We start from the raw sequence: 26,233 nt of genomic DNA on the forward strand, positions 1-26,233 counted from the left end.
TCTTCTTCTTCCCCCTTTTGGTTCCCCCCTCTTGCTTCATTTCTTCTGATATTTTCTCTCTCTCTCGCTCTCTTCAAAATCCTACAACAGGTTTCCAAGATTGAGCTCCGGCGAGGTTTCGAATGGTGAATGCAGAGGGCAGAAATATTTTTTTTATTATTATTAACATATTATCTGTCGATTTTATCCGACAATAATGATTTTATTTATTTTATAATAAATTCTCTGTCGGTTTTATCCGACAGAATTACTAGCGGTTTTAGTATTTTCTGTCGATTTTAGCCGACAATAATTCTTTTATTTATTATAATACATATATATCCTGTTGGTTATAACCGACAAGATTTCTGTCGATTTTAGAGTATTTTTTGTAGAAAATTTCATTTCCTGACGCATGCAATTCTGTCGCTTATTATATCCGTCACTGCCTCCATTTTCTGTCGGATTTTGCTTAAAATCCGACAGTAATATACGTTTTTTGTTGATTTTTGAACCGCCAGTTATAGATGATTTTGTAGTAGTGTCGTCAAGACAACAAGGTCTAAATCTCACAATGCTCATCCAATTAATTGACTATCGAACACAAAATCTTAGGTGCATAAGTAAATTTTCTGAACCATTTGAGCTACAGATCTCTTCTCTTCTTCATTTCATACTTAATTTTGTATTGTTGGGTATGTTGGTATATGGTCCAGCCCATGATCAATGTTCTAGATTATTCTAGTAAGCAAGTGAGGTGGCTAGAGCATGCTAGACAATTTTAGCATGTTATTAAGTTGATGGAAGAAGCTAGAGAGTGCTAGCTTCCTTGGTTGCAAATGGAAAGATCTAGAAGCTACAATTTTGTGGCTAGTCTAGAATTATCTATGCTAGAGGTTTAAGAATACACTATAAACTAGTAGAATGCCAAACCCTCACCTATAAATATGGGTGTGATGTTGTAGTGAAGTAACCAATTAAGAACCAAGTGTGAGTAGCAAAGGATCAAGTCCAAAGCTAGAGTTCCACTCCAAGAGTGAGAGTGAGAGTGTTCCACTACACATTGTGATTGAAGTTTAGAGTGATAGAAAGTGTGTGTCATACTTTCTTGTATCCTCAAGCCTTGTCTTTGGCTTGGTAAGACTACTCTTGTTGTACTCATCTTTTTCATATAGTGAAGATTGATCCTTGTTTCGTGGACGTAGGCATAAATTGTTGAACCACATAAATTCTTGGTGTCCATTTTCTACTTTACCTTGTGCATTCTCTATCTTGTAGTATCGACATTCCTAACAAGTGGTATCAGAGCCAGGTTGGCTTGTACTACAAGATGAAAAAAAGTGGCACTATGATCAAACTCACCAACTCTAATTGGGTAACATGGAAGCCAAGGATGGAGGACATTCTCTATTGTAAGGATCTGCATGAGCCAATTAAAGGAGATGCCGCTAAGCCTGAGAGCATGTCCGATGCCGAGTGGAAGAAGATGAATCGCAAGGCTATTGGCACAATTAGACAATGGGTAGATGATAGTGTTTTTCACCATGTGTCTAATGAAACCAATGCCCGCGAGTTTTGGATGAAGCTTGAGTCCTTGTTCGAGAAGAAGACCCCAGCCAAGAAAGCCTTCTTGATCAAATAGCGCATCAATGTGAAGTACAATGATGGTTTAAGTGTAGCAGAACACTTGAACAATTTACAAAATATCATCAACCAGTTGGCTACTATGAAAATGATGATTGAGGACGAGCTGCAAACGCTATTGCTACTTGGATCCTTGCCAGACAATTGGGAGACCTTTGTGGTGAGTATAATTAACTCTGCTTCTAATGGTGTTCTTACTCTTGATAATGTTAAAAATAGCATGCTCAATGAAGAAACAAGGAGAAAGACTTCTGGCACAGATAGCAGCCAAGTATTTGTCACAGAGAACCGCGGAAGAAGTAAGAGTAAAGGGCCTAGAGGTCATGGCAAGAGTCCTAGCCGATCCAACTCAAGGTTCAGGGGTGCATGCCACCATTGTGGCCCCATATGAAGAAAAATTGTCGAGTTTGGAAGAGAGAGCAAAGGGAAGGAAACAATCAGAAGAAAGATGATACTGGCAATACCACCGCTGTCATATGTGGTGATGTACCAGAAATATTGTCTGTTGGTGAATGTCTGCATATGGGCAACTCTGACAAAGATATTGAATGGATCTTTGACAATGGAGCTTCCTTCCATGCTACGTCCAAACGGGAGTTCTTCAGTACATACAAAGAATGTGACTTTGGCATAGTGAAGATGGGGAATGAAAGCTATTCCAAAATTCTTGGAATTGGTGATATTTGCCTAAAAACTAATCTCAACTGCTAGTTGATGTTGAAATATGTGAGACATATTCCTGATATACGTCTCAATCTGATATCCATCGATACCCTTGATCGACAAGGTTATTATCACCATATTGGCGAAGGAAAATTGAAGCTTACTAAAGGCTTAATGGTGGTAGCAAGAGCACGACTTTGTTGAACGTTGTACCGGTCAAATGCCAAGGTTTTGAAAGGTGAGTTGAATGTTGTGGATGACTCATCTCTAGACTTGTGGCATAAGAGGCTAGGCCACATGAGCGAGAAAAGCCTACAAGTTTTGGCAAAGAAGTCTCACATTCTCTTTGCCAAATGTACGTCGTTAAACTCTTGTGAGCATTGTTTATTCGGAAAACAAAGAAGAGTTAGTTTTTTCTGTTCCATCTACAAAGAAAGGAAATTTATTATATCTTGTTTATTCAGATGCGTGTGGTCCCATGGAAGTCGAGTCACTTGGAAGAAATAAATATTTTGTTACTTATATTGATGATGCTTCACGAAGGGTCTGGGTGTATTTGTTGAAATCCAAAGACAAGGTGTTTCAGACATTCAAGGAGTTCCATGTCATGGTGGAGAGGGAAATTGGGAAACCTCTCAAGTGCCTTCGTAGCGACAACGGTGGCGAGTACACATCTCACCAGTTTAGAGAGTATTGTGTGAAACATGGCATACGCCATGAGAAGACAGTTCCTGGAACTCCACAACATAACGGTGTTGCTGAAAGAATGAACCGAACCATCATAGAGAAAGTCATGTGTATGCTGAATACTGCAAAGTTATCCAAAGCAATTCTGGGGTGAAGCTGTAAGGACAGCCTGCTATTTGATCAACTGATCTCCATCAGTACCATTAGGTCTTAATGTTCCAGAGAGAGTATGGACTGGTAATGATATGTCTTACTCTCATCTGAAGTTGTTTGGTTGCAAAGCTTTTGTGCATGTGCCCAAAGAGCAGAGATCGAAGTTAGACTACAAAGCTACATCGTGTATCTTTCTTAGTTATAGTGGTGAAGATTTTGGTTATAGATTATGAGACCCATACTAGAAGAAGTTTATCAGAAGTAGAGATGTGATCTTTTATGAAGACCAAACAATTAGGGATTCGAGTAAAGAGGCACAACTAAATGATGCAGTCAGAGGAGTTGATCCATTAGCTTCAAATGAAGAAAGTCACGGTGATATCCCTGAAGCAGCTGTCAATGAAGTGCCTGCAGAACCAGATAATGTTGATCAGATGGAGCCTAATCAAGATGTGCCAGACCATGAGATTGCTGATCAGGGAGAACCTAGTCAAGAAGAGAAGATCCAAGGAGAACCTAATCAGGGGGAGCCTCCAGCCCTGCAAGAGAATTAAGATCAGGTCAGAAGATCCAGCAGAAGTCAAATACCGTCTACCAAGTATTCTTCGTCAGAGTTTATCATGTTGACTAATTATGAAGAGCCTGAAACTTATGAGGAGGCCAGAGCTCATAACGACAGTGATAAATGGATGAAGGCAATGGAGTCAGAGATGGATTCCTTATTAAAGAATGATACCTATGAGCTGATGGAGCTTCCAAAGGGCAGAAAAGCGTTGAAAAACAAGTGGGTGTTCAAATTGAAAAGGGACGACAACATGACAAGGTACAAAGCTCGTTTGGTTGTCAAAGGTTTTGGTCAAAAGAAAAGAGTTGACTTTGATGAGATTTTCTCACCGGTGGTGAAGATGACTTCCATTCGAGTTATCCTTGGTATGGCAGTAAGCATGGATCTTAAGCTCAAGCAGTTAGACGTTAAAACTGCATTTCTCCACGGCAACTTAGAAGATGAGATATACATGGAGCAACCCAAAGGCTTTGAAGTCAAAGGTAAAGAAAATTTGGTGTGCAAGCTCAAGAAAAGCTTATATGGTTTTAAGCAGGCTCCGAGACAGTGGAATAAGAAGTTCAACTCATTCATGGTGAGTAATGGGTACAAGAGAACTCATGTTGACTCTTGTGTCTATATCAACAATTTTCTGGAGGTAAATTCATCATTTTATTGCTTTATGTTGATGACATGTTAATTGTCGGTCAAGATGCTTCTATGATTAAAAAGCTCAAGGAAGAGTTATCTAAGTCCTTTGACATGAAGGACTAAGGGCCAGCCAAGTAGATTTTGGGCATGGAGATAATTCGTGATAGAAAATCCAAGAAGTTGTGGTTGTCACAAGAAAAGTATGTTGAACGGGTGCTTGAAAGGTTCAACATGAAAGCAGCCAAACCAGTAAGCTCACCTTTAGCCAATCATATCAAGTTTAGCAAAGAGTCGTGTCCAAAAACATATGAAGAAAAGGAGAAAATGGCAGTTGTTTCCTACTCTTCAGCAGTAGGAAGGATCATGTATGCAATGGTGTGCACACGGCCAAATATTGCTCATGCAGTAGGTGTGGTGAGCAGGTTTCTCTCTAATCCAGGGAAGGACCACTGGGAAGCTGTTAAGTGAATTCTCATATATTTGAAAGGGACTTCTAAGATGTGCTTGTGCTTTGACAATTCCAAACCAATCTTGGAAGGATTTACAAATGCTAACATGGAAGGTGACCTGGATGGTAGAAAATCTACGTCTGGGTACTTGTTTACTTTTGCAAGGGGAGCCGTGTCTTGTCAATCTAAGTTGCAAAAATGTGTTGCTTTGTCCACAACCGAGGCTGAATACACAGCCGCTATAGAAGCATGCAAAGAGTTGTTGTGGTTGAAGCGGTTTCTCCAAGAGTTGGGTTTGAAGCAAAGTGATTATGACGTTTATTGTGATAGTCAGAGTGCTCTGGATTTGAGCAAGAACACTACATATCATTCACACACTAAGCACATTGATATTCGTTATCACTGGATTAAAGATGCTATCGAGTACAAGTTGCTACAGCTGAAGAAGATTCATATCGATAATAATTCTTCAAACATGTTGACAAAGGTAGTCACAAAATCAAAGTTGGAATTCTGCATTAAGGCTACTGGGATGGACTCCAGGTAACTTGGAATCATGATCGGAATTCCTACCTCATGGACTGGAGGGGGAGATTGTTGGTATATGGTCCTGCTCATGATCAACGTTCTAGATTATTCTAGTAAGCAAGTGAGGTGGATAGAGCATGCTAGACAATTCTAGCATGTTATTAAGTTGATGGAAGAAGCTAGAGAGTACTAGCTTCCTTAGTTGCAAATAGAAAGATCTAGAAGCTACAATTTTGTGGCTAGTCTAGAATTATCTATGCTAGAGGTTTGAAGAATACACTATAAACTAGTAGAATGCCAAACCCTCACCTATAAATATGGGTGTGATGTTGTAGTGAAGTAACCAATTAAGAACCAAGTGTGAGTAGCAAAGGATCAAGTCCAAAGCTAGAGTTCCACTCCAAGAGTGAGAGTGAGAGTGTTCCACTACACATTGTGAGTGAAGTTTAGAGTGATAGAAAGTGTGTGTCATACTTTCTTGTATCCATCAAGCCTTGTCTTTAGCTTGGCAAGACTACTCTTGTTGTACTCATCTTTTTCATATAGTGAAGATTGATCCTTGTTTCGTGGACGTAGGCATAAATTGCCGAACCACATAAATTCTTGGTGTCCATTTTCTACTTTACCTTGTGCATTCTCTATCTTGTAGTACCGACATTCCTAACAGGGTAAGCTGTTCCAAAATTGTAATTTCATTTGTCTTTTCTTTGGATGAACCCAACGTACAACAACTGTATCTTAATTATTTAATTGTATTATTCTTGGCAAGACGTGCATTTATATATTATCAATCAGATAATGAAGATTAACATAGTTAGTATCTTGTTATTGGTCCCTTTATAATGTAAAAACAAAAAATTGGTGCATTAAGTTGAGACTACGAGAAGTACTGTATATATGGTCACGCTAAATGGTATCTTCTCAAGTTAAATGGTAGGTTATACGTACATGTTTCTGAGCTTGTCTTTTAACTCTCTGTACTCATCCAAGCCAGTCCACATCTTCTTCCTTTAATTAATCCCATCGTTTAATCAACCTTGTAATTTTGCGCAGAATATTTTGATTAAATATGGTAATTAGCAATGACGTTTGTTTAATTTTTAGCTCAAATAGAGGATTAAATGGTTTTTATTTGGACAAGTTTTTGGCATTTCATGGCTGCTGGCTTTGTTGACAATATCGGAATTATGTCACTATCGTGGTTGCATTCCTCGCCTTAAACTGTGCTTTATTATTCATGCGTGCGATCGTTGTTATCAACCAAACATACAAACTGATACAGATATATTCGTCGATACGAATCCGAATAATCTTACTGTCTCACTTGAGGTTCACTTGAGCTCTGAGAATATATTTGGTGAATTTGTATGTTCATATATAATCCGGCATGGCGAATGCATTCTTCTCCTTCACACCCTTTGATTTTGGAGTCCTTGGCGGCGGCAGTGGTTTGACTTCCCAGCTGGAAGATTATGAGAAGGAAGATCAGGAGCTCAAAGGGAAGCCAGACCATTTGTTTGGGATAGAAGAATTAGGGCTGGGAGAGATGGAAAAGTTATCTCATTTGTCCAAAGATCAACAACAATCCAAGGCAAGTTATTTGATGTTGGATAATTTCAGTTTCGATACAGGTTGTTCCGAACATGATCTCCAACGTTCCAGCAGCAAGTGCGAGAAAGCACGATCTCATGTTTCCAAAGATCACGACCACCGCCACTACCAACAACAAAATCAACATTACCAACAACCATCCAAGTCAAATTACTCCGATTGGGATAATTTCACCTTTGATTCTGCCTTCCCATCCACGCAACCAATCCAGGACGCGACGAATGAGCTCACGTACAGCCAAATAGGAGAATCAGACATTGCGGAGACCAACAAGCAAATGCCCCATCAGTCTTCCTTAGCTGTGTTGGAGCTCCTAAACAACTACGGCAGTGCGTTCAAGAATCTGAGGGGAGACAGATTAAGCAACAGATGCAATGAAGCTGAAGCCTCCTCGTTTTCGATCCAACAAAAATTGTCAACCGAGGAGATCATGAGGGTTGCCGGAGCAAGGTATGTGCAATTCTCTAATCAAGGATATGGCGATTTTTTCATGCCTTTGCACCCGTTTGGCTACGCGCTTTCGGGTCTATCTGAAGAAGAAACGAAAGATGTGGAGCTTGCTCACATCTTTTTAGCTGCAGCAGAGAAGGTAGGCTACCAACAATTTGAGCGCGCAAACCGCCTGCTTCTTCGTTGCGAATTTGCTGCCTCCTTCAAAGTCAACCCTGTCCAGAGGGTTGTTTTCTATTTTGCCAAGGCGCTTCGTGAGAGGATCGACAAGGAAACGGGGAACAGCATGTATAAGGGGAATGAAATGTCTACTTATAGTAATGGACTAAGCACAAACCTTACAACTCTTGCATTCTACCAAGATACCCCTTTTCATTCAGTTATGCAGTACCCAGGAATCCAAGTAATACTCGAAAACGTAGTCTTGGAAAGCAAGGTTCATTTGATTGATCTCGAAATCAGAAGCGGAGTGCACTGGTCAGGGCTGATGGAAGTGCTTGTAGGGCGCGAGGAGTGCCCCATTGAGCTCCTTAAAATAACTGCAGTGGGAGTGACGGGCAAGCAGAAGATCGAGGAGACAGGAAGGAGGCTGGCAAGCGTCGCAGAGGCCTTGAACTTACCCTTTCAATTCAAGGCAGTGATTGTGACAGACATGGAAGATGTCAAGGACCAATTGTTTGATGTCAAGGATGACGAAGCTGTGGTGGTTTACGCGCCTTTAATACTAAGGACAATGATTTCGAGGTCAAGTTGCTTGGAAAATCTGATGAGGGTGGTGAGAAATCTCACCCCTTGTGTAATAGTGGTGATTGAGGTGGAGGCCAACCACAATTCACCGTCATTTGTGAACCGATTCATCGATGCGCTGTTTTATTACAGTGCATTTTTCGACTGCCTTGAGACTTGCGTGAAGCAGGAGAAGAACAGAGTGCTGATGGAGGAGTTGTTACATGAGGGAATACGAAACATTGTGGTGGCGGAGGGGAGTGAAAGGGTTGTGAGAAGCGTGACGATGGAGGTGTGGAGAGCCTTCTTTGCAAGGTTTAGAATGGTGGAAATCAACTTAAGTAATGCAGCTTTGTACCAAGCTAGGTTGGTGGCTAAAAAGTTTGGAAGCCCTCCTTGCACACTTGATAGGAATGGGAAATGTCTTATTGTTGGGTGGAAAGGAACCCCAATCCATTCACTTTCGGCTTGGAAGTTTACTTGAGAAGAAAAACTTGGATTTTGGGACATACAGATTAAGTCATCCATACGACATTTCTTACAAAAGTATAGAAGTCTCTCTATATTTAATCTCACTCCTTATAAAAGATACCTTAGTAGTGTAGAAATATCAAACTTGCACTCTCTTCGTCGAGAGATGGTGGAGAAAGAGTATTTTTTAGAGTTGAAAACAATGTAATATATGATTGTTGAGTTGATCTTATATTTTCTATCCAAAACGTCGTCGTTTTAATCAAACGATATTCAAATTTAAATTAATTTATTTCTTATAAATTTAAAATTAGTTGCATTGGAGAGAGCACAATGACATAATTTTAACCAGAGCACAATGACGAACATAGAAAATATAAACATCAAATTGTATCCGTTTTGAATTCTCATTAGTGCTTGAATTTATCCAAATTTAGAAATGTTTGAGGGTTTCTAATTGGGTAGAGAACCCCTAATTCCAACCAATAAAAGAAGAGGATATAGTCCTACGTATGTAGGCCAAGCGCTAACCCCTAATTATGGGGTACAAAATCTATGCTTGCTATCTATCAATTTTGAATTTCACATCATTAAGTCTTTGAAATAGTCTGGTGTAAGTTTTAGATTATCATATCGTTTGTTAAAAGAACTAATAGAAGAAGAGAAAATAGTAAAATCGACATATATAATATTTTTTCCTTCAAAGCGTAAACACATCATTAATCTTCCAACGCATATACTAGTCTTTCATTCGTGTCAAATTTTACATACGTAAGATATAAGTTATATATAACCGACGCACACAATGATCGCCGCTTCGGCATGTAGGCCATGTCATCTTTCGGGCGTGTATGCCACAACAGCAATCCGTACACGTGTCAGTCACTAAATGGTTTATTACCTTCATTTTCTTAGTCATTTCTTTGTTGAGTCGCACAGGTACACAGCAGAGATGAGCAGAACAGGGACGATGCTGTCCCAAGCTTCCGACTCTGCAACTGAACTCACAGTCAGTCTCTCTCTCTAAACTCTCTCTATCTCTCTCACCTCATCGATCCCTGAATTCTCTGTTTCTTCTCGCGACTTTGGTTCCTGCTTTCTTTTTCTTCCTGTTAAAAACAAAATTTCGATGCTTTTTTTTTTTATCAGAATTGTAATTGTTGTGATCAAACAGGGATGAGAATTTATCTTCGGATATCCGGATTGCATTTTTGATATCAAAGCAATGAAATTTCAGAACTTTGTGAGATTAGAAGTCGTAGCTTCTTGTACAGTAGTTGTACATTTTCTCTGCAGCCAAACAGAAAATAGAATCTGATTGTGTTTGATATTGAATTCACGATATGTGTGTACTCTGTGATTTATATGGGCAGAAATTCCATGGAGAAGATCCGAGTGATGGCATCGGAAGTTTGGAGCAGAAGATGCACCAGCTCAAGTTGCAACTTCAAGCAGAGAGGGTGATATCAGTAAAAGTATGTTTTTTCACATACATTTCAATGCCTTGTTTATTTATTCGAAATCGGAATTGTTTAAGAATTGAGTTTAGGAGGAATTGAATTGAGGAGAATCAGAATCCGAGTTCCCATAGAAGCTGTTTGCTAGATTATCTGGAAATGTATAACCGTAATGATTTCACGTTTAGTAAAAGTAAGTTTTGGCATACATTTGTTATACATTTCAGGAAAAAGTTAAGAAGAACAGGGAGAAGGTAGAAGGTTATGTTTCGAAAATTATATCGGAGACATCAAGAGCGAATTTGAATGCTTCGTCATCAGAGCAAAATGGGAGCTTTAAATTGTTTTCTTCAAGAATTGAACAGCCTCTCTGCAAAATCAGTGGATTTGCGCAGGGATATGGTGAGAAAAACTGGATTGAGAATCAAGAGGTGTTATTCTCATCCAGTACCAAGCTCCCACTTGTTGACAAGATACCGCCTTATACAACTTGGATCTTCTTGGACAGGTTTGATTACCCGTTTGCTTAAACGCTTTATGGTGTTTAAAATTTGGACTTGTGACATAATGCAAATCGTAGATTTTTGTGTATGTTTTTGTCCCTGCTTTCTTATGTTGTTAATGTGAAAATTGTTGCTGTTGTGTTTCTCCCATCTCAAATTTTTCTTTCACAGCACAGAAATCAAAGAATGGCTGAAGACCAATCAGTAGTTGGGAGGAGGCGTATTTACTACGATGAAGATGGCAGTGAAGCTCTTGTCTACAGTGGCAGTGATGATGAGGCAGAAGAACCCGAAAAAGTAAAACATGAATTTTCTGCGGGCGAAGATCGAATTCTGTTGTAAGTTCAAATGAGATGTTAGATTTTTAGGGAATCACATTGACTTTTAGAGAATCACATCAACTATGGCTGCTTATGAACTTGCGTAGTCCAATTTTTTTGTAGGAATAAATGAAGGTTTTAAATTTTTCTTATTGAATTTGTAGGATGGCCTTTCAGGAGCATGGCCTAGGCGAGGAAGTAGTGGAAGTTGTGAGGGAGTTTATTGGAGTCCCCATTTTGGAAATCCTGGTAGCTGGCATTAACGTGTGTTCACATTGTTGTTTGGGAGGATTTTGGTGCCTAAATTTTGTGGAATTCTACACTTGCAGGACCGTTATAACACAATCAAGGAAAGGAACCGCGAGAAACGTGAACCCGATGGGTGCATTTCTCTTGATAAGAGTCTTAGTGCTGCCTTAGATTCTTTCGATAACCTTTTCTGTCGCCGTTGCTTGGTATGCGGGTGTCATCTTGCTTGAATTGTTAAATGAAATTACTGGTTTTGCATTTTCTGATATAACTCTCAACTGATTCTATCTAACAGGTGTTTGATTGTCGTTTGCATGGATGTTCTCAACCTTTAATATATCCTGTAAGCAGCAGTGTTGCTTATATGTGCCAGCTTGCTTGAACTCCATTAATTTATGTCTATTGTGGTATTCTTTCTTTTTCAGAGTGAAAAGTCGCAGTGGTCCGGTCATGACGAGAACCAGGAACCTTGCAGTGATCAATGTTACCTCAGGGTATGGAATTTCCTTTCTTTATTAAAGTTCTGGTACTACTTGAGTCTATTTAGTTAAATTAGTTTCTTTTGTTCTCCTTGAATTTAATAGTAGGACACTGTTAATCTGATAGATTTTCTTATCATGAACTTGTACAAGTTAAACTTTTTCACCCTCTCTAGGGTTTTGGTGGTGAATTAAGTTAAATGCCGAAATCTCACTAGTTCGGAGCCTGACTACGCTTTTGTTTTCATTCTTTTGTTCAAATCTGAGGCTCACTGAACCTTTCTTGTTTCTTTTCTCCTGATGGATTATAGGGCATATTCATCATGACAATTATGTTTTGTACACTCCATATTTACTTTGGCTTTTGCCACCAGTCATAGGATTTTTAATTCTGACCTTCAGGTTCTTCTTGCAGTTGAGTATAGTAACATCTGAGAGAGAAAGTGCTCCAGGATCATCCATTAGTGCCGAGCGACCAAGTTCTCATGGCTATACAGACCTCACACACAACGAAAGAAGCATTCCTGGAGATGCTGAGACTACAACTTCAGAAACCATTCAGTGTTCTCATATCCTGAAGATGCACAATGAAAATACAGGGAAGCGCAAGGTCATGAAGCATACAGATAAAGTGGCAAAGGACCTAACTATAGTACCTGATGATTTCCACGGTTCTTCTAAGAAACAAAAGAGATTAGATGCTTTGGATTTGGTAACTGCAACTAGTGAACCTATCCCTGTTCGGGTTCACATTTCCAGAGGTGAACCAAGAGATGTAGCCGAAGTGCCTGAACTGAGGCAAACATCCAATTCTACACGTGGACAAGTTGAGGGGATGTGTAGCAACTCTGAGTGGAAACCAGTGGAGAAAGATTTATACATGAAGGGACTACAGATATTTGGGAGAAACAGGTACTTATTTTTGAATTCGAAATGCCTTACACGGATCGTCAGTACACCATTCCGTATCTTTGTACGTAATTGGTAACTTGCGTTCTGCAGTTGCCTCATAGCGAGGAACTTACTCTCCGGATTGAGGACGTGTAAGGAAGTGTCTAGTTACATGCATAATTCTGGATCTTCAATGCCTAACAGATCTGTGGTTGAACCATCGTCATTTATGGAAGACAATGTGAAAGCTGATTTGGATCAGACAGTAGCATCATAGAACTTATCCTCCCTATTTCTTTTTTTACTTATCTCTCTCTCTCTCTCTCTCTCTCTCTCTCTCTCTCTCTCTGGTTAAAAAAGGTTAATTTTATTGTACTCGTACTAGGAACAAGAGATGTCGTCAAAGCCACGGTTACTTCGTAGAAGGGGAAAAGCACGGAGGCTGAAGTATTCTTGGAAGTCTGCTGGGCACCCAACAATGTGGAAAAGGATTGCTGATGGCAAAAACGATTCACTTAAACTGTATACGCCATGTGAATGCCAGTCTATGTGTGGAAAGGAATGTTCTTGTATGAGTAATGGAACCTGCTGTGAAAAATACTGTGGGTATGTCTGACTTATCCTAAAAGTAAATTGAATGAAATGCACAGAACCAGTGATTAACTCTTTCAATTTTAGGTGCTCAAAGAGTTGCAAAAATAGGTTCAGGGGATGTCACTGTGCAAAGAGTCAGTGTAGAAGTCGGCAGTGCCCATGCTTTGCTGCTGGGCGCGAATGTGACCCGGATGTCTGTCGTCATTGTTGGATTAGGTAATGAGCTCCATGATGGACCAGCTGATCGAGCTGTTTGAATCATGCACAGAGTGTTCATCATAGAGAGTTTGTTATTTCTTTAGTGGTGATTGTTTTAATTCAAATATAAATGTTTTTTGCAGTTGTGGGGATGGTTCACTAGGCGAGCCACCGAAACAGGGAGATAGTCAGTGTGGTAACATGAGGCTTCTTCTAAGACAACAACAGAGGGTGAGCCATTCCTAGTATTTAGTTAATAAATTACTTCTGTGGTCTGCAAATTTACTTTATGATTTTTTATTGCATACACTGTCTTTTTTTTTCTTCAGATTCTCCTGGGCAAGTCTGATGTTGCTGGTTGGGGAGCCTTCTTAAAGGTTGGAAGATTTCGATGTTTTTGTATGTGGCATCCTATAACTTGAAGTTGATTTTTCTTTTCTCACCATATTAAACCATGTGATTTCAGAACCCCGTAAACAAGAATGATTATCTTGGAGAATATACTGGTGAAATCATCTCGCATCAGGAAGCAGACAAGCGGGGGAAGATTTATGATCGTGTAAACTCATCATTCCTTTTCGACTTGAATGAACAGGCAAGGGAAAATTAATGATTGGCCGCTTTTACATTTGTATTTTAATTTTCTTCGCAAATATGTGATACCTATAGGATATAGCTTTACACTGGCATTACGCCTGTTTACTGCAGTATGTCCTAGATGCTTACCGAAAGGGAGACAAGCTTAAATTTGCAAACCACTCATCAAATCCTAACTGCCATGCAAAGGTGATTAAGTAGTCTGTAATTCTCTTGTTTGATGGTTACAATCGTGTGTACTAATACATGTTTGCATATAGGTAATGCTGGTCGCGGGTGTGTGCTAATACATGTTTGATTAGTTATAATGGTGTGTGCTATTACATGTTTGTGTATAGGTAATGCTGGTTGCGGGTGATCATCGAGTTGGCATATTTGCCAAGGAGCATATTGATGCCGGTGAGGAGCTCTTCTACGATTATTGTTATCTATCAGAGGCAGCACCTGTATGGGCTCAAAAACCGGAGGGTTCTAAGAGGGACGATTCATCTGTCTCCCGAGGCAGAGCGAAAAAGCACCAAGCCCTTTGAATGGATAGTTAGCGTGGATGGAGATGTACCTAAGTATCAAGTGTGGCGCATAGCTCGACTCTGGAGGGTTTTATCCATGACAACATCCGGGACAAGAATTGTCCTTCTAGGTCAATAAGGCTGTATTGGAAATAAGGTTTTTTTTTTTTATGGATTTATAGACAATAAGTTTGAATTCTTCTAGCAGTTCGGTATTGTAGTTTGTGTTCGGGAATGCTATCGCAGAGAGGCATGTTGTGATGGTAATAACCGGAAATTCTATGTAAAACATTTCTCGAGATGAAAAAAGGGTTGAATTGATTTATTTTATCTTTTGATAAGATTCTGTACTTATTGAATGAATTTGATAAACAGACAGTGGTTTGCAGTGTGAGTTACTGCAGCAAATGAAAATACAGCAATTCATTCCACATATCAGGAACGCCAGGAAGACACCAATGGCTGCAATCCTGAACCCCTGAAGCATAAGAATTACCATAGACAGATGGATGACCATCTACTCTATATTCTGACAAGCCAGTTATGTTCAACAAAGTCACACGAGTCTTCATCTGCTTAACGACCTGCTCTGCAATTATGTTTCTCTCGTCTGCAATTCGCAAAAGTTCGAGGAGGGGTTCAGTAGCTTCTGTACAGCTCCCGCCTGTATTCCATTGACCTCCCCTGTTCAATGAAGAATTACAAATTAAACACTCTGCGATGCAACTAGTTATATGAAGTTTATATGTGCAGGCAGCATGATCGAAGACAGGAGGAAATGCAAGTTAACCTGAAATGCGTGGGTGATAAACTTCGAAAGAAAACTCGGGTTTTACGCGGATTGATGTTTTTATCAACCCATGACCCCCAGGTCATCATAGCTTTTCTGAGAGCTGTGGAAACATCAAGGTGTGGATGGATTTTGCCACCTTCCTGGTAGAAATTCATCCTGCAAGCTCCAAATTAAGGTCAGGATATTGCGGTTGATGAAATTCAAGTTAATTAACTATAGCATGTATCACTTGCACAAATTCTGTGCCTAGACTGACCCAGCATTAGTTTTGTGATCATTCCACCAATGTCCGGTGTCAAATATCAAAATATCAGCTCCTCTCCACCTTGATGAAGCACGATCAATTGCATCGATTTGCAAGGTCTGCACCTGCTTCTGCCCTACTCTTGCTATGCCTTTGTCAACCAAGAAAGGGGACGTATAAAATTCGACTGTACACTTGTAATCCTGTGACAAATTGAACTACTTCAGGTAATGAAATACAAATACGCATGTTAAGGAGTAAATAATGTTGAAGAAGAATAATACCACAAAGGTGAAAGTATATCCCCTCTTTCCTTTGGTGACTCTGAGCCCTCTTATAGCTCCCATCAGCATGCAAACCATGGATTGGCATTGATTCCTATTGAGTGAATCCCCCACGAAAACGAGCCTTTTCCCTCTCATCAGTTCCAGCATTTTCCTTGCATTGAACCTTGGAATGCCACAATCTTCTGGTTGCCACCTCCACTTCATGAAATCTGTGTCTAATCTCCCATTACCTTCACAATTAAAACCTTTTTCGATGAAAGGACAAGAACGATATGTGTACAAAGGATAGCTGTTGTTATCTTTGATCCACCTCCCTTTCGTACTATAATCACATGATCCCCCTAATTTTGTTATGCTCATGTCTTCTTCGACCAGCAGCCCGCCGCTACTGGAAATTTGAGAAGTTTGATCAAGTGAAGTTGTTCTGGTCTTCTTCTTCGTTTTCTTCTTTCCAACCATCCTTTTCCTACTTTTGTCTGCTTCAATCCTGTCTTCAGTCTTGTTCATCAAGTGTGCATTTTGTTGCTCTTCAGTCTTTTTCATCGATGGCATTGGCGTGGCTTCCTCTTCAATCTTCTTGTCACTCAATGCAGCATTTTTCTCTTCAACCTCATTCAACAATGGTGCATTTTTCTCTTCTGTCGCTCTCATCGCTGGCCATTGTTTCTCTTCAATCTTGTTCTCATTCAATGCAGCATTTTGCTCTTCAGTCTCGTTCAATGATAGCGTTTGCTCTTCAGTCTCGTTCTTCAGTTGCACATTATTCTCTTCACTCTTGTTCAACAACGGCGCATTTTTCCCTTCAATCTTGTTCATTAGTGTCGTGTCCTGCACTTCAAACTTGTTTACGCTTAACGAAGCATTTTTCTCTTCAACCTCGTTCAACAAAGTCGCATTTTTCTCTTCAATCTCTTTCATCACAGGCCATTGTTGCTCTTCAATCTTTTTTTCGCTCAATTCAGCATTTTGGTCTTCAGTCTTGTTTAACAACGGCATATTTTGCTCAACAGTCCCGTTCAGCAACAATGCAGTATTTCCTTCGGTCTTGTCCAACAATGGCGCATTTTTATCTTCAGTCTCTTTCATTAATGGCCATTGTTGCTCTTCAACCTTGCTTTCGCTCAACGTAGCATTTTGCTCTTCAACCTCGTTCAACAATTGCACATTTTTCTCTTCAGTCTCATTCGTCAGTGGCCATTGTTGCCGTTCAATCTGTTTTTCACTCAATGCAGCATTTTGCTCTTCAGTCTCATTCGTCAATGGAACATTTTTCCCTTTAACCCCATTCGTCAATGCGGCATTTTGCTCTTCGGACTTGTTCCATGGTGTAATATTTTGCTCCACAGCCACAGCTGCTGCACTTTGTTCCTCTGTTTTGAGCTCGTTACCATCTAATTCACCACCGCGTCTGTCTTGTTCATCATCATCTGTCTCATTCTCCTTCCTCTGCATCCCGCTAACAAGTGAATTAGTCCCAGAAAAGCTAGAAGCATTTTCAGGTGCACTCAAAGGGTTAGCCGCCAACTTCAAGGTTGAATCTTTCGGAGGAAGACTATCATCTGACGTAACTGCAGAAATATTGCTATTTGAATTACCGGTAGTCAAATTAGTCTCAGCAGATGATGGAACAGGTGGAACAACAGCAGCTATTAAACTCGAAACGGGTGAGGATGTAGTGTTGAACCGGAGACATCTGCTGGTTTGTTGAACCGGCAATGAATTGGGAGGAGCGGTTTTGTTAACCCAAATGATAACGAAAGAGAGAAAGAAGATAGAAAAAGGGATGCTAAAATAAAACACCAATGGTCTAGTTATTCTAGTGGCTGATGATTTAGATGAGAAACTCAGCTGCCTCTTCATGACTACTACTTCTAGGTTTTGTAGTTCTGCTCGCCTAATCCCTCATTTCCCTCGCTGCTGTCGTTAAAAAATGAAAAATAAATACTCTTCTTGAAGAAGAAGAACACAATTAATCAGAAGAAGTAGCAAGACATGTGCAGCATACTTGCAGAAAGCAGTCTTTGGATATTCATGTATTTTGGACCATTTGTTCCATGCAATTGCTGGTTGAATTCTAACCACTTATGAATTTTCTACAAACAACTTGGAGAATGTTGAGGCGTTCGTATTCCACGAAAATGAAAATAAAAACGATAAAAATATACCAAAAAACAAAAGAGATATATGCAGTAGAACATTAAGGTTGTGGTCCGAACTTCTCATGGTCTAGTGGGCGAATGCAGCACAATCCCTAATTTGTAACTTAGCTACCCTTTTGTTTTTCGTTTTGATTTCTTTCGATAATGTTTTCATTGCTAATTAATCAGAAGCTCTAAGGAAAGGGCACATTGATCTTGCTCTTAACGAGGGTTATACGTACTCAAATCAGAGTCTAAGGAGAATCAAAGCTTCTTGTCGATTCCTTCTTTTTTTTTTTACACTAGTTCTTTACTTCTTTCCAAAGCATTCAATTTCATCATGTGCTTTCATAACGCAAATTTCTTGACGGATGTTTGCGAAATTGGTTACTACTGATTGTTCTTCTCAAACTTGGAGACGTTTGCTTCCATTGTCAAGCTTTCAGGCTTTAACTTTGATCAGTTCGTTTGATAATCGTTTTAATTTTTAGTTTTTAAAGTGTGCTCTTTTTACTTTTCTCATAAAAACACGTCCAATCAAGAAATTTTCACTCGCATTTCTAGGTGGCCAAAATGTGATTTATTTTTTGTTATCATATAACAGAGTGACCAAATATACTCGGTGTATTTTGGTCATGAGTCACTGAGCAAATGCAGAAACAACAATTCATTCCAGGCATCAGGCAGGCCAGGAAGACACCAATGGCTGCAGTCTTTGATGGCTGTTGGATGAGCATCTATTCTATATTCTGACAGGCTTGTTATGTTCAACAATGTCACATGAGTTTTCATCTGCTTTACGACCTCCTCTAGGACTACATCTTTCTTGTTTGCCATTCCTGAAGGTTTGGGGAGGGGTTCAGTAGCTCCTATACAACTCCGGCTCAATTTCCACTCACCTCCGCTGTTCAATGAAGAATTACAAATTAGAGAACTATGTACTCAGAAAATCATCATAACGTGCACAAGTTGATTGACGTCGCCACACAAATATAAATCATGGAGCAGGATAGATAGTGTACTTGTATTGACTGCTTCATGAACTCGTATTAACCATAAGAACGTACACATAATATTCCAGGAGGCAAAACTAATTACCTGAAATGCGTTGGTGATGAAGTTCGAAAGAAAACTTGGGTTTGGTGTGGATTGATACTTTTATCAACCCATGCTGCCCAGGTCATCAAACCTTTTCTGAGAGCTGTGTGAACATCAAGATATGGATGAATTTTTCCCCCTTCCTGGTAAAAATTCTTCCTGCATGCCTTCATTTGTTAGCTCCAAATTATGTATTTTTCTTTGATCGAACATCAACAAGCATGGTATACGTAGCTACTACTACTCATTATCGAACTCACCCAGAGTTAGTTTTGGAATCGGTCCACCAATGTTCAGTGTCGAATACCAAAATATCAGCTCCTCTCCATCTAGATGAACCCTGATCAATGGCATCAATTCGCAAGGACGTTTGCACCTGCTTCTGCCCTACTCTTTTTGTGCCTTTCTCAACCAAGAAAACGGATGGAGAAAACTCGACTGTAAACTTGTAATCCTGTGCGAAATTTGCAGCATCAGAAATTTAATACATATGGAAAACAACTTGAAAGAGATAATTGGGCATGAGACTCTGAATTTGGCCTGAACTAGATTTCTAGTCCAAAGACCTAAGATCCAATTTGGCCAAATTCAGGGACTAGCTAGTGCTCCAATTTTCTCTAACCTGAAACAAAATGATCGACAATGTAGAGAGAAAGAATTACCACAAAGTAAAAACTGTAAGTCCCCTTGGCATGGGAGATTCTGGGCCTATTGGGATCTCTTATATCTCCCATTAGCATGCACACCATGGATTCAAATTGATTTCTGTTGATTGAATCCCCCACATAAAGTAGCCGTTTACCTCTCATCAGTTCCAGCATTTTTGTTGCATTGAACCTATATATAGATACATCGCACACCAAAATTAAACATAGTAAGTTGAGATTAATCATTGATGTAGGAACACATTAGCAAGATGAAATCTGGCATGAATAGTGATTATGCAGTGAATTGTGTATTTTGAGTCTGCCCTTCCAGTACTACGTCAACCATTGTCGAAATGCAATAACTATGTACATTAATGGAAAACAAATTCGATACCAAGTTTTGAAGAAGGAAATAATTAATTAGCTTGGCCTATGTACTTACCTTGGAATTTCACAATCTTGTGGTTGCCACCTCCATTTGGTGAAGTTTTTATCTATTCTCCCACTGCCTTGACAATCAAAACCTTCATAAATGAAGGGACAGGATCGACGTGTGTACAACGGATAGCTTTCATCATAGACCCACCTCCCTCTTGTACTAAAATCACATCCTCCTAATTTTGTTGTTCTCTTCTTGTTTTCTTCAATGTCTTGCATCCCGCCGCTACTTGAAATTTGAGTAGTACTACTCTTTTGATCAAATGATGTTGCTATGCTCTTCTTCTTCTTCCTCTTTCCCGCCATCCTCTTTTTTATCGGTTTTTCAACCAATACAGCGTTTTTCTCGTCAGTAGTCTTGTTCATCAATGTTGGAGGGTTTTGCTCTTGATCAGCCTTATTCATCAATATTGGAGCATTTTGGACTACACTCTCCCTCTCAATCTTGTTCATCAATGCAGCAGTTTGCTCTTGATCAGTCCTGTTTTCCGATATTGGCGCACTTTGCTCTTGATCGGTCTTGTTCATTAATGACGTCGGTTCATTTTGCTCTTTTGTCATGTTCACCAACGGAGCATTGTGGTTCTCAATCTTGTCAAATAAGGTTGCAGCTGGTGCACTTTGAGCAGGGACTAACGTGACGTTAGTAAAAATGTCTGACTCACTGGCGCCTCCGTCTTCATTTTTGACATGTAAATCATTTTGTGCGCCCACTGCTTGGGATACCCTCAAATGAAGATATAACAATTCATTCCATACATCAGGAATGCCAGGAAGGCACCAATGGCTGCAATCTCTGATGTCGGATGGATGAGCATCCATTCGATACTCTGACAAGCTCGTTGTGTTCAACAAAGTGACTCGAGTCTTCATCTGCTTTAGGACCTCCTCTACAATTACATCTTTCTCGTTTACAATTCCTGAAGGTTGGAGGAGGGGCTCACTAACTCCTACACAACTCTGCCGTAAATTCCATTTTCCTCCGCTGTGATCAATCAACAATTTTACAAATTAACCACTCATTAATAAATTGTCATGTAAGAAGACCAATACACGTACTACTTCAATCAACATTAAATAATTAGATAACCTGAAGTGCGTTGGCGATGAAGTTCGAAAGAAAACTTGAGTTTTTCTTGGATTGATGTAATTATCAACCCATGATGCCCACGTCATCAAACCCTTTCTGAGAGCTGTGAGAACATCAAGATATGGATGAATTTTTTCACCTTCCTGGAAGAAATTAACCCTGCAAATGCAATGCATGCAGTCATAAGTACTTAAGCTCCAAATGTCAGGATAATCCCAATTAAGAAATTTAATTTAATTATCAGACACAATTAAAACGATCGAGTTAACATAGCTCAGTTGTTCTAAGGGGTGGGTACAACTAAAAGTCATTCATATATTATTGGAGCTTACCCGGCATTAGTTTTGAATTCGACCCACCAATGTTCGGTGTTGAATACCAAAATATCAGCTTCTCTCCATCGATGTGAACCGTGATCAATGGAATCAATTCGCAAGGACGTTTGCTCCTGCTTCTGGTCTACTCTTGTCATGACTTGTTCAACCAAGAAAACGGACGGATAGAATTCAACTTTACACTGGTAATCCTGTGAAAAAAAAAAGTACGTACATCAGAAATTTAAATACATACAACATTCTAAATATTTATTAACCTTAAATGAAACGGCAATGTAAATATAGCAATACAGCATAGAGAAGAGAAGAATATACAAAGAAGGGAAAGTGAAATATTTTCCGCACATTCATTTTCCGTTCTTCACACACTTGTTTATTTTGTCCCTTGATTATCCTCTAATTTATTCAATCCAAGTGTCAGAAATAAACATGGGAGTGCATGGGGAGAAAATAGGTTTGCGGGAATCAATTCCCTGTGAAGAATTACCACAAAGACGACACTATAGCTTCCTCTCTTTCTGATGAATCTGGGCTTATTTGGATTTCTTTTATCTCCGACAAGCATGCACACCATAGATTGCCATTGATTCTTATTGATTGAATCGCCCACAAACACTAGCCTCTTCCCTCTGATAAATTCTAGCATTTTTCTTGCGTCGAACCTATACATGCATACATAATTAAAATCCCAATTAGCTAGCTAGCTTAATCAAATTGAAATAGTGATGAAGAACTAATTAGAAGGTTACCTTGGAATGTCACAATCTTGTGGTTGCCATCTCCACTTAGTGAAGTTTTTGTCTAATCTCCCATTACAACTAAAACCTTCTTCTATGAACGGACATGAACGACTTGTGTACAACGGATAGCTCTCGTCTTCGACCCACCTCCCTCTTGTACTAAAATCACATCCTCCTAATTTAGCTATTTTCTTGTCTTCTTCGACCAACAGCGGTCCGCTACTTGAAATTTGAGTCATCTGATCAAATGAAGTTGCTCTGGCCTTCTTCTTCTTTCTACTCTTAGCTTGAACCGTTTTTTCACTCAATGCAGCTGCATTTTGCTCGTCCGTCTTGTTCATCAAAATTGGAGCATTTTGCTCTTCAGTCTTGTTCATCAACGGTGCATTTTGCTCCTCGGTTGTGTTTGCCAACGGCGCAGTTTGCTCTTCATGAGTGCGGTTCAATGGAGCATTTTGCTCTACAGTCGTGTTCAAGGATGGAACATTTTGGTCTTCATGAGTATTTGTCTCAATCTTGTCAATTAAGATTGCAGCTGATGGAATTTGTTGTGCCGGCACTGCTGTGAAGTTACTATCAATAATAATATCAGACTCGCTGGCGCCTCCGTCTTCATTTTTGACATGTAAATCATTTTGTGCGCCCACTGCTTGGGATACCCTCAAATGAAGATATAACAATTCATTCCATACATCAGGAATGCCAGGAAGGCACCAATGGCTGCAATCTCTGATGTCGGATGGATGAGCATCCATTCGATACTCTGACAAGCTCGTTGTGTTCAACAAAGTGACTCGAGTCTTCATCTGCTTTAGGACCTCCTCTACGATTACATCTTTCTCGTTTACAATTCCTGAAGGTTGGAGGAGGGGCTCACTAACTCCTACACAACTCTGCCGTAAATTCCATTTTCCTCCTCTGTGATCAATCAACAATTTTACAAATTAACCACTCATTAATAAATTGTCATGTAAGAACACCAATACACGTACTACTTCGATCAACATTAAATAATTAGATAACCTGAAGTGCGTTGGCGATGAAGTTCGAAAGAAAACTTGAGTTTTTCTTGGATTGATGTAATTATCAACCCATGATGCCCACGTCATCAAACCCTTTCTGAGAGCTGTGAGAACATCAAGATATGGATGAATTTTTTCACCTTCCTGGAAGAAATTAACCCTGCAAATGCAATGCATGCAGTCATAAGTACTTAAGCTCCAAATGTCAGGATAATCCCAATTAAGAAATTTAATTTAATTATCAGACACAATTAAAACGATCGAGTTAACATAGCTCAGTTGTTCTAAGGGGTGGGCACAACTAAAAGTCATTCATATATTAGTGGAGCTTACCCGGCATTAGTTTTGAATTCGACCCACCAATGTTCGGTGTTGAATACCAAAATATCAGCTTCTCTCCATCGATGTGAACCGTGATCAATGGAATCAATTCGCAAGGACGTTTGCTCCTGCTTCTGGTCTACTCTTGTCATGACTTTTTCAACCAAGAAAACGGACGGATAGAATTCAACTTTACACTGGTAATCCTGTGAAAAAAAGAAAGTACGTACATCAGAAATTTAAATACATACAACATTCTAAATATTTATTAACCTTAAATGAAACGGCAATGTAAATATAGCAATATAGCATAGAGAAGAGAAGAATATACAAAGAAGGGAAAGTGAAATATTTTCCGCACATTCATTTTCCCGTTCTTCACACACTTGTTTAATTTGTCCCTTGATTATCCTCTAATTTATTCAATCCAAGTGTCAGAAATAAACATGGGAGTGCATGGGGGGAAAATAGGTTTGCGGGAATCAATTCCCTGTGAAGAATTACCACAAAGACGACACTATAGCCTCCTCTCTTTCTGATGAATCTGGGCTTATTTGGATTTCTTTTATCTCCGACAAGCATGCACACCATAGATTGCCATTGATTCTTATTGATTGAATCGCCCACAAACACTAGCCTCTTCCCTCTGATAAATTCAAGCATTTTTCTTGCGTCGAACCTATACATGCATACATAATTAATTAAAATCCCAATTAGCTAGCTAGCTTAATCAAATTGAAATACATAATTAAAATCCCAATTAGCTAACTAGCTTAATCAAATTGAATAGTGATGAAGAACTAATTAGAAAGTTACCTTGGAATGTCACAATCTTGTGGTTGCCATCTCCACATTGTGAAGTTTTTGTCTAATCTCCCATTACAACTAAAACCTTCTTCTATGAACGGACATGAACGACTTGTGTACAACGGATAGCTCTCGTCTTCGACCCACCTCCCTCTTGTACTAAAATCACATCCTCCTAATTTAGCTATTTTCTTGTCTTCTTCGACCAACAGCGGTCCGCTACTTGAAATTTGAGACATCTGATCAAATGAAGTTGCTCTGGCCTTCTTCTTCTTTCTACTCTTAGCTTGAACCGTTTTTTCACTCAATGCAGCTGCATTTTGCTCTTCCGTCTTGTTCATCAAAATTGGAGCATTTTGCTCTTCAGTCTTGTTCATCAACGGTGCATTTTGCTCCTCGGTTGTGTTTGCCAACGGCGCAGTTTGCTCTTCATGAGTGCGGTTCAATGGAGCATTTTGCTCTACAGTCGTGTTCACCGATGGAACATTTTGGTCGTCATGAGTATTTGTCTCAATCTTGTCAATTAAGATTGCAGCTGGTGGAATTTGTTGTGCCGGCACTGCTGTGAAGTTACTATCAAAAATAATATCTAACTCACGGCTGCCGCTGTCTTCTTCTTCTTCTTCTTCTTCTTCGTCATCATGTAACTCATGTTGCAGTACTGCCACTGCTTGGGCTTCGTTCTCAAAATAGCTAGAAGAAGCATTTTCAGGTGTACTGGAAGGGGTGTCCGTCAACTTCAAGACTGATAAATCTTTCGAAGGACTATTTTCTGTAACGGAAACATTATTTTTATCGATAAAATCATCTCCGGTAGTTAAATTAGTTGGATGATCAGCAGCTGGAAGAGGTGGAACTGTGGCGGCTAAGGGTGATGGTGTGAAACCGAAAACGATGGAGGATGTGTTGAAATACTCGAGACAATTGGTGGTTGGTTGGGCGGGCAATGGAATGTTGGAAGGAGAGGATATGTTGACCCAAATGAGAACGAAAGAGAGAAAGATGATAGAGGAAGCGATGCTAAAATAAAAAACTAAGGATGTAGTTGGTAATGTAATGGAAAAAATGCTCAGCTGCGGCCTCTTCATAACTAAACGTACGTACTCTCCTCAGCTTTTTTCTTCAATGGAGAAAAGGAGTCAATGGGAAGGAGGTCTTCAGTGAGATTTCGTAGGTGTCTGTCTGTGTGTGTTTGATCAATGTGCCTACTAGCTATAGAGGAAGACACAAATAATTCAGAAAAAAAATTCTTCTAGTATGCTGAGTTGCTGAATGTGAGTTGTTCATGAAAAACCATCTCGTCACTTGAGTTGTAAAAGACGTTAGGCGCAAATTGGGTGGCAGACTGGAGCCTAGCGCCTAGGTGACTAGGTGGCCTAGACGGATTTAAATAAACTTATTATATGTCAAATAAATAATTATGTTGGGATACATAAATTGAAAAATAGAATGAAATATATATTAGAAAGTATTAGAACATATTGAAAACATGGGGAATTAGAATACAATGAGTGTTCATCGAAGTATTTAACAAGTATCTTACAATTTATTTATAAAAAAATGCAAAATAAAAGTTATGTATTTTATATCTTAGTGAGAGTGACGACCTAAGTGGATGCCTAGGGGGGGTTGCTAAACGGGTCTAGTTTGATGCTTAAGTAAGTCTAAGTACCATTTTTTAATTTTCAAATACATAAGAATTAATCGGAATTGTAGCCGGCCGTCTAGCGCTGTTATATGTAAGAAGGGCTTGGGATTTAGAGATAGCGTTGTAGGTAAGGTAAGGTAAGGTATTGGCTATAGCGGATGAGGTGCGAGTGTTGTTGCGTGCATTGGAATGTTGTGGCATGCATGAAATGGCTTCTTTTGGCGCCATTTCTCTTGACGTTGGTGAATAGTGAAAGGAACACGTCCGTCTGC

At 39.5% G+C, this 26,233-nt stretch overlaps 3 protein-coding genes across 5 annotated transcripts; 2 read left to right on the plus strand and 1 right to left on the minus strand.

The window, feature by feature from the left end:
• The first annotated feature begins 528 nt into the window (after nt 1-528).
• Nucleotides 529-8,594, plus strand: LOC126614644 (DELLA protein RGL1-like). Its single transcript, XM_050282290.1, has 2 exons — nt 529-678; nt 5,972-8,594. Exon 2 carries the CDS (start codon nt 6,686-6,688, stop codon nt 8,567-8,569), a length of 1,884 nt encoding a protein of 627 aa, XP_050138247.1. The 5' UTR covers nt 529-678; nt 5,972-6,685; the 3' UTR covers nt 8,570-8,594.
• An 868-nt stretch (nt 8,595-9,462) lies between these two features.
• LOC126617321 (histone-lysine N-methyltransferase EZA1-like) lies at nt 9,463-14,678 on the plus strand. 3 transcript variants are annotated; one of them, XM_050285350.1, is made up of 17 exons: nt 9,463-9,565; nt 9,930-10,031; nt 10,241-10,521; nt 10,693-10,854; nt 11,001-11,085; nt 11,166-11,291; nt 11,381-11,428; nt 11,511-11,579; nt 11,980-12,476; nt 12,567-12,720; nt 12,841-13,061; nt 13,134-13,265; nt 13,391-13,478; nt 13,577-13,624; nt 13,714-13,842; nt 13,956-14,033; nt 14,183-14,678. In XM_050285350.1, exons 1-17 carry the CDS (start codon nt 9,509-9,511, stop codon nt 14,372-14,374), a joined length of 2,469 nt encoding a protein of 822 aa, XP_050141307.1. In that variant the 5' UTR covers nt 9,463-9,508; the 3' UTR covers nt 14,375-14,678. The 3 variants fall into 3 exon arrangements, with proteins under 3 accessions (XP_050141307.1, XP_050141308.1, XP_050141309.1); XM_050285351.1 differs by having other exon boundaries at nt 9,487-9,569; XM_050285352.1 differs by lacking the exons at nt 9,463-9,565; nt 9,930-10,031 and having other exon boundaries at nt 10,374-10,521; nt 10,688-10,854.
• LOC126617240 (uncharacterized) lies at nt 14,655-25,684 on the minus strand. Its single transcript, XM_050285263.1, has 17 exons — nt 24,323-25,684; nt 24,011-24,185; nt 23,519-23,712; nt 23,187-23,345; nt 22,173-23,081; nt 21,911-22,085; nt 21,421-21,614; nt 21,089-21,247; nt 20,003-20,983; nt 19,576-19,750; nt 19,174-19,367; nt 18,914-19,072; nt 18,453-18,719; nt 15,675-17,571; nt 15,403-15,593; nt 15,144-15,302; nt 14,655-15,037 (listed from the first exon to the last, which is right to left on the minus strand). Exons 1-17 carry the CDS (start codon nt 25,399-25,401, stop codon nt 14,749-14,751), a joined length of 7,356 nt encoding a protein of 2,451 aa, XP_050141220.1. The 5' UTR covers nt 25,402-25,684; the 3' UTR covers nt 14,655-14,748.
• Between the last annotated feature and the right edge of the window lie 549 nt (nt 25,685-26,233).

This window comes from Malus sylvestris, chromosome 3 (genome assembly GCF_916048215.2).
Source record: "Malus sylvestris chromosome 3, drMalSylv7.2, whole genome shotgun sequence".
Classification (NCBI taxonomy): domain Eukaryota; kingdom Viridiplantae; phylum Streptophyta; class Magnoliopsida; order Rosales; family Rosaceae; genus Malus; species Malus sylvestris.

Excerpts from the sequence above, each read along its gene's own strand:
- LOC126614644 (XM_050282290.1), top strand. The coding sequence starts at position 6,686 with ATGGCGAATGCATTCTTCTCCTTCACACCCTTTGATTTTGGAGTCCTT.
- LOC126617321 (XM_050285350.1), top strand. The coding sequence starts at position 9,509 with ATGAGCAGAACAGGGACGATGCTGTCCCAAGCTTCCGACTCTGCAACT. Across the intron at positions 9,566-9,929 it reads ACTCTGCAACTGAACTCACA|AAATTCCATGGAGAAGATCC; the intron begins GTCAGTCTCTCT and ends TTATATGGGCAG. Across the intron at positions 11,292-11,380 it reads TTTTCTGTCGCCGTTGCTTG|GTGTTTGATTGTCGTTTGCA; the intron begins GTATGCGGGTGT and ends TCTATCTAACAG.
- LOC126617240 (XM_050285263.1), bottom strand. The coding sequence starts at position 25,401 with ATGAAGAGGCCGCAGCTGAGCATTTTTTCCATTACATTACCAACTACA. Across the intron at positions 23,346-23,518 it reads GAATTCAAAACTAATGCCGG|GGTTAATTTCTTCCAGGAAG; the intron begins GTAAGCTCCACT and ends TTGCATTTGCAG. Across the intron at positions 19,751-20,002 it reads CAAGATTGTGAAATTCCAAG|GTTCAATGCAACAAAAATGC; the intron begins GTAAGTACATAG and ends ATCTATATATAG.